This window comes from Adiantum capillus-veneris, chromosome 2 (genome assembly GCF_014529385.1).
Source record: "Adiantum capillus-veneris isolate H3 chromosome 2, ASM1452938v2, whole genome shotgun sequence".
Lineage (NCBI taxonomy): Eukaryota > Viridiplantae > Streptophyta > Polypodiopsida > Polypodiales > Pteridaceae > Adiantum > Adiantum capillus-veneris.
Window position 1 is genome coordinate 67,804,877 of NC_140932.1, and position 10,901 is coordinate 67,815,777.

General features: G+C 41.2%; 1 protein-coding gene across 1 annotated transcript; it reads right to left on the reverse strand.

Annotated features, from left to right (window-relative positions):
* Positions 1-319: 319 nt before the first annotated feature.
* LOC147462922 (pentatricopeptide repeat-containing protein At2g13600-like) lies at positions 320-3,159 on the reverse strand. Its single transcript, XM_086486089.1, has one exon. The coding sequence runs from the start codon at positions 2,788-2,790 to the stop codon at positions 1,126-1,128; it is 1,665 nt and encodes a 554-aa protein (XP_086342215.1). The 5' UTR covers positions 2,791-3,159; the 3' UTR covers positions 320-1,125.
* Positions 3,160-10,901: the final 7,742 nt, after the last annotated feature.

A 10,901-nucleotide genomic window follows, 5' to 3' on the forward strand; every position in this document is an offset into this window, starting at 1 on the left:
CTACTACGACTGTTGTTGTGTGCATACCTATCTGGATGGCGTGGCCCTCGATATAGAGCCATTGCATTTTTTTTCACTTAATAACATGCCTATTTGGTTTAATAATTCACACATGTCAAATGTTTCATGGTGGCATTCTCGATTCAACTACAAATCCTCGATGAAGATAAAAATTGCCAAAACTGGGAACTAGCATGTGCGACCATCATACGTGTGTCGAGAGATCATGACAAGTGGAAAACCTTTGTCCAACATGCAATTTGAGCTCAATGAAAGTTTTTCACAAAAATAGGGGGAAAAAAAAGCACGTTATGGATTCTTAATGCTAAAAAAGTCATTTTTGGACTAAAAATGGTCCAAATAGCCATTTCTAGTAAAAATGGATACATCAACATTTTGGACAAGCTGGTAAGCAAGGGAGCTACTTGCTTATGGCTGAGAAAATTGTATTTTTTTCCTTTTTTTGGATTTACTTCATGGCTACTCAATGAATGTATAATGCAACACAGCCTCTTCTCCTTAAATTAGGGTTTTTCTTCTTCAAAATGGTGTGCGGCTTTCCAAATGAGAACGCTTAAATTTGAAGGAGGAAGATTGTGATTTCCTGTCAACAATGTCAAGCTATAACTGAGTAGGCTACAAGCTTCCATGAAAAGGGTAATGTCCTTTTATGTGACTTAAACTTTCATGGCTGAACTTTTAAGTGTTTTATGTTGCTCTTTTTGAGTAATTTTGGTGGTGAGTCCCTGATCTTTTCATCACAAACTCGCTCACAAAAACAGATCCAAGCCCACTTGGGAAGAGGGTTTGTGATTTCCCTCACAGATACTCTTAAGACTTTGGACCAATTTTAAAAACAGGGTTGGTGAACACTATGAACACTTTTGCACCGGTGTTTGTGACTCTCATCACGATCTCTCACAACTAGAGGTTTCGCAGGTTCCTAGCTAGACCGCAATTTTCCTAACAATGGTCAACATGCTTGGGGCCAGCACTTGGGTATGAGATAGAGCATGACGGTTTCATAGGTGGCTGGCAGATCATCCTCAACGGTGCCCAATGCTTGTTTTATATAAAACAGCTTGGACTCAAGTGAGAGACGGTAATGAGAGCATATTCTCAATGTCATGCTTTTATTCCCATCCACAAAGTTTCATGCTCGTCTGCATGCTCTTGCATGCGAGCAGTTGCATAAAGTTTGCTCATACATACATAAGCAGAAGCAGACTTCGAATCTAGTTGCATCACATTCTCAAAGGCCAGCCTTCCAAGCTTCACATTTCCCCATTTTAAACAAGAGCCCAGAAAAGCAAACCAAGCTGGAAGATGATCAGAAATTGAGGTCTTTTTCATGATTGCCAATGCCTTTCCAAAATGCCCTGCTCTTCCAAAAAGATCCACCATGCAGCTGTGGTGCTCTACAGAGGGGACAATTCCATATCTTGTGCTCATTATCTCATACATCATTTGCGCCTTTTCGACGGCTCCTACACTGATACAAGCTCTCAAAATACAAGCAAAAGTTATGGCATCTGGAGAGACTTCCTCTTGTTGCATCAACTGATCAAAGCAAGACAGTGCCTCTTGTCCCTTTCCATGTTCACAATATCGTGCTATTAACACATTCCAGGAAACTACATCATGAACAAGCAGCTTGTCGAAAACTTGCCGAGCTCTCACAAGCGCACCACATCTCGCATACATATCCACCAGCATGTTTCCAATCACGTTATCCAAAAATCCGTTTCGTATAATCTCCCCATGTATTTCTTCACCCAAAGCAGCTGCTCCCAGGTTGCCACAAGCTTGAAGAATGGTAGCCAAGGTCACCCCATCTGGAGAGAGGCCCTCACTTTTCATCCTCTCAAAACAAGCGAGTGCTTCACTTTCATATCTGCATTGACAATAGCCAATGATTAAACTAGTCCACGCAACTATGTTCCTAACTATAAGTCTGTCGAAAACTTCTTGTCCCTTAGAGATTTCCCCACACTTTGCATACATATCCACCAATGCATTACCAAGTATGGTATCGCCTTCCAAGAGACCCTTCCGAGCAATCTCCGTATGAATTTCTTTTCCCTTGTCAGCTGCTCGTATGATGCCACAAGCTTTGAGGACACATGAAAAGGTCAATCCATCGGGCAAATAGCCGTCATCATTCATCCGTTCAAAGCACCTAAGAGCATCCTCTCCATGTCCATGCTGGCAGTAACCTGTGATCAATGCATTCCACGACACTACACTCCTCAACGACATAAGCTCATCAAAGACTTGCTGTGCCTTCGCAAGCGCCCCGCATTTCGCGTACATATCCACAAGGGCGCTTCCAAGCACAGGATTGTTTTCCAAGAATCCATGTCTTATGCTCTCAGCATGTACATGAAGGCCCTTTTCAGCTGCTGTTATGCTTGCACAGGCTTTCAAAGTGCACGCAAACGTCGACGCATCTGGAGAGAAACCCTTCTGCTGCATACATTCTAAGGTTAGGAGGGCCTTCTCGCCATACCCATATTGGGAAAATCCTACAAGTAATGCTGTCCAAGACACTAATGTGTGGATAGGAAGCTCGTCAAACACCTGCTGCGCTTTAGCAAGTGCACCACATTTGGCATACATAAAAATTAAGGTATTGCCGATGAAAACATTTTTATTCACCAGACTGCATTTGAGGATGTCAGCATGTAGTTTTATGCCTCTCAAGAGGTCCTTCTGTTTAGAACAATCCTTGAGCAGGGCAACTAGAGCAATATCATCATGACCACCGGAGGTATTGACAATGGTCATCATCCTTGCGAGTAATCGTCAAAGACTCCATCTGCTGTCCTGTTCATTTATGCAAAGCCCTGAATGTGGGTGGTACCAACAGCCATGCTCCTGTCTTTGATATCTGTCTTACAATCAGAGCTCCTGGATTGTTACTTGCAGGTTGGTAATGGTGTTTGCTGGTTTGGTGTCCCGCCTATGCACACTCACGAAGCCTGTACGTTGGTGGCGCAGAAGTGAATCCAGATGCAAATACGGAGCACTGATTACTACAATTCTTGCAACATGGTAATCCGCTAAAGGCGATCAAATCAAGCTCTGCAATTTAAGCCCGCCATAGCATGCATCCTCAGTCTCTTGTAATTTGTCACTTAAGCTTCCCATTACAAGTCCCCCCCGTCTTTTGTTTCTTTTTGGCAAAACTCACAGTTATGAGTGGATTATATTAGGGATAATTACCAAAATACCCCTCTAATTTGTGGAAATTCCCAATATACCCCTCAAATTTCAAAAATTCCCAAAATACCCCTGTATCTATTTTCGTTGGATCTTCAAGATTTTCTAATCTTTACTCTTGTTTGAAATTGAGATCGCTTTTTAAGTGCTTAGCATGTAATTTTTAGCAATTTACCTCCCAAAAAAAAGGCAATTATGTCTAAAAATAATGAAAAATTCATCTCCAAAGCCTACATAACCAACTCAAATTTTAGTTTTAGCATCTTGTATGGTAGACAATCACTCTTCTTATGAAAAGCTACAAAAAAAATTTGTTTTTGGAGAAATTTACTCTCACAACCAGGGGTATTTTGGGACTTTTGAAAAATTTGAAGGGCATTTTGGGAATTTATGACAAACTATGGGGGTACTTTGGGAATTTTTGAAATTTGAGGGGTGTTTTGGGAATTTCCACAAATTAGAGGGGCATTTTGGTAATTTTCCCATTATATTAACACAACCAAAAAAATATATAATTTCCTTTCATGCTCGCGACCAGCCATGACAAGTATAACGGGACATAACTACATTGGCTGATAGGGGAGCCACCCCAAGGAAAGGAAGGAGTCCACCTCTTCACCTAAGCATGTTAGTCAAAACAGTATTGAAGGTCTTGTTCCATTCATCAGATCTTGTTTGCTTCCCAATGTCGATAATCGCCCCCTATTTTCTTGGATTATCTCTGAGAATTTAGTTGTTATAATGGTGTTCTCAAAGATGCAGTAATTCCTAATTGCCCTCCATACATGTTTAAAGTAGAAAAATATCACTACTTGTGTTATGATAAGAAGTGCTTGATTTCTACATACTTTCCCTCCCAAGAAGAGATTATTCTTGTAGAAACCAATTTTCTAATTTTTTGAACCCATTTGCAAATTTTTCCTATCAAGCCACTAACTGCTGGGCATTCATTGAAAAGATGAGAGAGGTCTAATTCACTAGCAGATTTGCATTGCGGGCAGCAATCCGGACCAATTCCCCTAGTGAGAACCTTCATGCGGCAAGGCTCCCCACAACACCTTCCAAACAAAGACCTTCATTCTATGCGACCAATGCACGTGCCATATTTTTTCGAAATTGTTTCCCACCTTGACTCTCACCATTGCTTGCCCCATAATTTGTTGAGTGATGAAGAGAACCAATTCTTCCAATACATAAGTGAGAAGTACACTCCCTTGGTTTGTGGCTTCAAAAATTGTCTGTTCTTCGGCCACTACCAGCCTTTCCACTCAAATCTAGAATCACAATCTGGTAAATGCCACCCGTTTAGTTGTTCCAAGGCTCTGCTGATTAGCAAGCTTTCCGTCTTGTTGAGGTTAAACTGACTAGCCAGTTGGTCTGTTCTTTTCCAGTAAAAACTGTTGTAGTCCTAAAGCTGGCCGATTATAGCCTTAGAGAGCGAAGGGTACCAATGATGAGTCATGGAGTTGTGGAAGTACCTTGCCAACTCTCCCCACTTTAAAGACTCTATTGCCTTGTTGCATTTCAAAAGATCTCGCATGTCAAACCACCAAGTTTAAGAATGAGGAGCAAAAAGCTTATCGTGTACTTCCAACCCTTTCCACAAACCACCTTCGAGCATAACTTAGATTTTTCATCATAGCCCTAGCCATAATGGCCCAGGCCTGGTCTTTCTTAGTTATTGTCACCACAAACTTAACACATTGGGCCTCCACATGGATGCTAGGGTTAAGAGTCCCTAGACCGCTTTGCTCCACTAGTCTCGCAATTGTCTCCCAACTAGCCCGCTGCCAAGGCGTAGAGTCTTTAAAGCTTTTTTTCCATAGGAATCTCTTCATAGGTTTCAAGAACTCTTTCCAGTTGCATTTGGCTAGCTTAAGATGCAAACAATTGAAGGCTATGTACAAGAGCATAAAGGAGTTGATGACTTTATTTCTACTCGGGAAGGAGAGAAGTACATACTCCCACCTTTGCATCTTGGTCCTTACTTTCTCCATAACCCAAAGAAATATTTTTTTGTGGGTGATATCCACCCCTAAAGGGGCTCCCAAGTGCCGGAAGATCTTCCCATTTGACACAATCTCCCCGATCCACAAACATGGATCAAATGCGTCGCTCTCAGAGAGAGAGAGAGAGAGATCAATCTTGACTTTTCTATGTTGCACTTATATTCTAAGGCAGGGGCATATGTTTGCACAATTTCTAGAGACTGTTTGATGACTTGACAGCACGCTTTAAGGAAAAGAAGGGAGTCATCCACAAAGAGCTTAGCCAACAAATGGTCGTTTTTAGGAAGAGTCAATTTTTGGGAAGAGTCAATCCTTGAATTTCCCCTCTAGCAGTGCTATCTTCGAGTAGTGTTACTAGAGGATGGGATCCAATGACAAATAATAGAGGGACACGTGTTAGGAAATATGACGTAGCTAAGTAGATAATTGAGTAGATTACTTGATGGAGAGAGATAATTTTGACACACAAGAGATTTTAGAGTAGACACAAAGAGAGTACATACAATATACGTGGCTCACCCTATATGGGCTACATCCACGGGAAAGCAGCCAGTTAATGGATTTAGTACTTCAAACAAAAAGCAGGTTACAAAGGGGTTATACCCTTAATAGAGCTCCCGCCTTGCTTCACTCTCACCACCTCACACCCACCTTGTTGCATCAACTTCACACTGTGAAATGTGTGTAGAAATGGCCTCCTTTTATAGGCCAAAAGGGTTGCCCTCTCTCATGATAGGTAGCCATGTGTAGTCGCCCTTGTGTAGATAAGTCCAATTCGGACCCTCCAATCCGCCCATGTGTGGCCGGTCTTGAGAAGATAAATCCGCTTTTGAATTCGGCCACCGGCCATTGACTTCTAACCTCCGGCCACCGGCCATTGACTATCGACCACCTGCCAACCGACTGGTCGTTTTTTGACCACTTTCCGATCGCCGTCCAGCCATAATATTTCGGCGAAAAGAAATATTCCGACAAAGCCAAGCTTAAGCTTGGGCTCGAGACTGTTGGTTGTGAAAATTTTGATTTTCGGCAAGTGATTTTTCTTCCCGTAGGATGGCTTCTCCTCATAATGGGGGCCTTACGAATGTGCGTTTCTACCACAAAAAATTACAAGGGGTAAATCAGACTCCATACTTAACAATCTCCCACTTGGAGACTGGTCTCCAAACCAAACCTATGACTACTTTTCATTATGAATTCTTATCCTTGAATGCCGATTGAAGATGAGCAAAAGCTCAACTTCTCCTTGTTGACCACCTTTGTAAACATGTCTACAGGATTTTCACTTGTATGCACCTTTCCTAGCTTTAGTTGTCCCTCTTCCAAAAGAGTGCGTATGAAGTGATATCTCACCTCAATGTGCTTTGTCCTTGAATGAAAGGTTGATTTCTTCGCAAGATGGATAGCACTTTGGCTATCACTATACAAGACACAATTGTCTTGTTTGAATCCAAGCTCTTCTAAGAATTTGTGAAGCCACAGAATTTCTTTGCTTGCCTCCGTCATTGCTACATACTCTGCTTCAGTGGTAGAAAGTGAGACCACTTTCTGCATCTTTGAAGCCCAGCTTACTGATGTGCCTCCAACCATGAATACATAGCCAGTAGTACTCCTCGAGTATCTTTGTCACCTGCCATATCTGTATTAGCATACCCTTCTAGAAAAATATCAGTTCCTCCGAAATACAAAGCATTTGTTGTTGTCCCTTTTAGATACCTAAGTATCCACTTCACAGCTTAACAGTGCTCTTTACCTGGGTTGTCCATGAACCTTCTTACAACTCCTATTGCATGTGCAATGTCTGGCCTTGTCCAGACCATAGCATACATAAGAGAACCTACTACTGCAGCATATGGAACTTTAGATATATAGGCTATCTCATCTTGTGTCTTTGGATACATATCCTTGGTTAGTTTAAAGTGACCAACCAAAGGTGTAGAAACCGTTTTTGCATTTTGCATTGCAAACCTTTCTAGTACCTTCTTGATGTAATCCTCTTGAGATAGCTTTATTGTCTTTTTCATCCCGTCCCTTGATATCTTCATACCAAGTATCCTCTTTGCAACACCTAAATCTTTCATTGAAAAAGATTTAGACATCTCCTCTTTTAAGTCTTTGATGTCCTGCATGTTAGCACTTGCAATCAGCATGTCATCAACATACAACATTATGATGATAAACTTCCCATCTCCCAAATTCTTCCTGTAGACGCAATGATCCGAGTTGCATCTTGTGAATCCATGATCCAACATCCATCGATCGAACTTCGAGTACCATTGTCTTGATGCTTGCTTTAAACCATACAAGCTCTTCTTTAATTTGCAAACCATTTTCTCCTTACCTTTTACTTCATATCCCTTTGGTTGAAGCTTGTAAATTTCCTCCTCAAAGTCACCGTGAGGAAATGACGTATTCACATCCAAGATTTAGATCATGAGCAGCCACAAGGTTTAAGACAAGCTTAATTGAGTTCATTTTTACAACAAGAGAAAATATTTCATTGAAGTCAATACCTTTCTTTTGAGAAAACCCTTTTACCCCAAGCCTAGACTTGTACCTTTTCTTACCACCTTCTTCCTCCTTTAGCTTATACACCCATTTGTTCTGAAGTGCCTGCTTATCTTTAGGCAACTCAACCAACTCCCATGTTTGGTTGCAAAAGCAGCCACTTAATGGCTTTAGTAGAAGTAGGTTACAAAGGGATTATACCCTTAATAGAGCTTCCGCCTTGCTTCACTCTCACCACCTCACACCCACCTTGTTGTATCAACTTCACACTGTGAAATGTGTGAAGAAATGGCCTACTTTTATAGGCCAAAAGGGTTTCCCTCTCTCATGAGAGGCAGCCATGTGTAGCCGCCCTTGTGTAGATAAGTCCAAATCGGACCCTCCAATCCGCCCATGTGTAGCCGCCCTTGAGAAGACAAATCCTCTTTTAAATTCGGCCACCGGCCACCGGCCATTGACTTCCGACCTCCTGCCACCGACCATCGGCCAACTGTCGGATCATTTTTCGACCACTTTTCGATCGTCGTCTGGCCATAATATTCCGACGAAAATGAATATTCCGACAAAGGCAAGCTCGAGCTTGGGCTCGAGATTGGCCGTGAAAATTTTGGTTTTTGGTGAGTGATTTTTTTTCACGCATGTTGGCTTCTCCTCATAATGGGGGCCTTACAAATGTGTGTTTTTACCATAAAAAATTACAAGGGGTAAATCAAGCTCCATACTTAACAACAAGAGGGCGGCCTTACTTAATGGATCTTTTAACCTTAAGGTCTCCAACAACCCTTTCATTGAAAAGAAGCTCCGAATGGCTACCAGCACACATAGTACTAACGAGTTGACACATTCAGGCCCAAAACCAAGTGCCTTTACGACGTCCTCAATGAATGACCAGGTGATCCTCTCATAGGCCTTATCTAGATCTAACTATAGCAGGATACCCTCTTGTTTAGGGAAAGCAGTACATTCAATTCCGACCATTGCTACCAAAATGTTATCATATATGGACCTTGCCTTGATAAAACCATGCTGGTGAGGTGTGAGGAATTTATCTAGGAGTGGGGAAAGCCTGAGCGCTATGGTGTTGGCTATAATTTTGTAAGCAAGTGACATCATTGTTATGGGGCGCCAATGCTTCAAATCGGAGCTATAGACTTGCTTGAGGATAGGCTTGATGAGGCCCCTTTTAATGCTCATGTCTGGGACTCCATCAATGAGGTCTTGGTTAGCCATTTGCGTGATGGGGGACTTTAAATAGTCCCAAAATTCTTTGAAGAAACAAGTCCTTTTTTTAAAGTCGGAACATGTAACATGCCTCACATATAGCAACCACAAAAAAAAACCATTTTAATTTTGGTCCATCCCAACAATTGCAAATAATTGGGCATAAGCATTGGACACTTTATGAATATACTACTGAAAAATTTTAAGCTCAATCTGCAGAGATTTACACACTTGCAAATAATTGGGCATAAGCATCTGACACTTTACAAATATGCTACTAAAAATTTCAAGCTCAATCAACAAAGATTCGACTACTTTATAAAAAAACTACTTATATTATTGTCCCACATGTCTTACCACGTCTGAACCCCTTTTTTGTAGACTTTATGAGCTTTTTTGAAGTCTCTGACCTGCAGCTGGGGGATATCCAAAGCTCTCCATCACAAAAAATCAAGTTTAACAGTATCCCAATCTGATTTACATGTCATATCGAGAATGATAATTTCTTTATATGTATTCCAAGCTTGCCATAAGCCTTTTACAAAATCAAATCCTTTGCATTTAATCTACTAACATAATATGGCGGAAGGGGTGGAGAGAGAGGCCGCCGAAGGCAGCCGACTGTACTAGTAAGAAAGGAACGAGCAAAGATACTCAAAATTGGGAGATCTTTTTAGTGGGGAGCTTGAAGAAGTATTGCTTTACACCACTGTGGATTAATTATGCCCAATCACAATGGGGGGAGAAAAAAGACCTCATCATCCAAAACAAAAACAAGCCCCTTTGCACGCAGAGAGGGGGAGAGAGAAAGGCCGCCGAAGGCGGTAGGCGGTACTAGTAAGAAAGGAACGAGCAAAGATACTAAAAAATGGGAGATCTTTTTAGTGGGGAGCTTGAAGAAGTATTGCTTTACACCACTGTGGATTAATTATGCACAATCACAATGGGGGGAGAAAAAAGACCTCATCATCCATTTTTCCATAAGGTTATCCATTGGGATCCCTAAACCTCCTTGATCGCCCTTCCATTAATAAAACCTGTAGACTTTGTCAACTTGTTGCAACGCTAATCCTGGAGGCTTCCAACATGAGACATAAAATAACAAAGGTTAATACCCAAGACCCTACTTGGGAGATTAGACATAAACCCTTCCCATCTTTTAAGGTTAGCTTGAAACTGATTCAGAACCCACATTTGCCTTTGCTTTAAGCTTACATCAAAGCCCATTTGGATGCCTAGCAGCCAAAAAGACATGCCTTCCGCAATTTCTTGACATCCTTGGTCTCTGAGCTCAATTAGGATGGATTTAACAAAAGAGTAGACCCCATGTTTGAGTTGATTACTAAACCAAAAGCCATGCAAAAGAGATCTAGGCATTTCCTAAACTCGAAGATGGATTGGAAACCGTTATGAACTAAACTATTGGTGCCATCGACGAACATTTGTAAGCACGTCCAATCCCCTCCAAGAAGAAGTATCCCTTCTATTTTTCCTTGTTGATTTCTATTCACATATGACTCTATTATAAAATCCCATTGTACTCTATCATAAGCTTTATCGGAACCAATTTTGGCAAAAAGAAAATCTTGATTGGTATCATTAGATACTCTATGCCTTTCAAGTTTCCATAGAGAAATAATGGTAGCCAATATGAACCTTCCTTTGATAAAATATTTTTTCTCTTTTCTAATCTATGTCTGAAGATGAAACAATAGCTCCAGAAAATCTTGAACAATCCAACCAAAATAGATACAAGGGTATTTTGGAAATTTTTGAAATTTTAAGAATATTTTGATAATTTTCCCTTCCATTTATTTGTATTACACCACCCAATCTTTAGGAGGGAAGGGGAGACCACTCTGCGACCGCCCATGTCCCCATTTCCCTTTCTTTTTGCATTTCCTTAAACTTTTCACTCTTCAAGCGCCAAGGCATCACCCA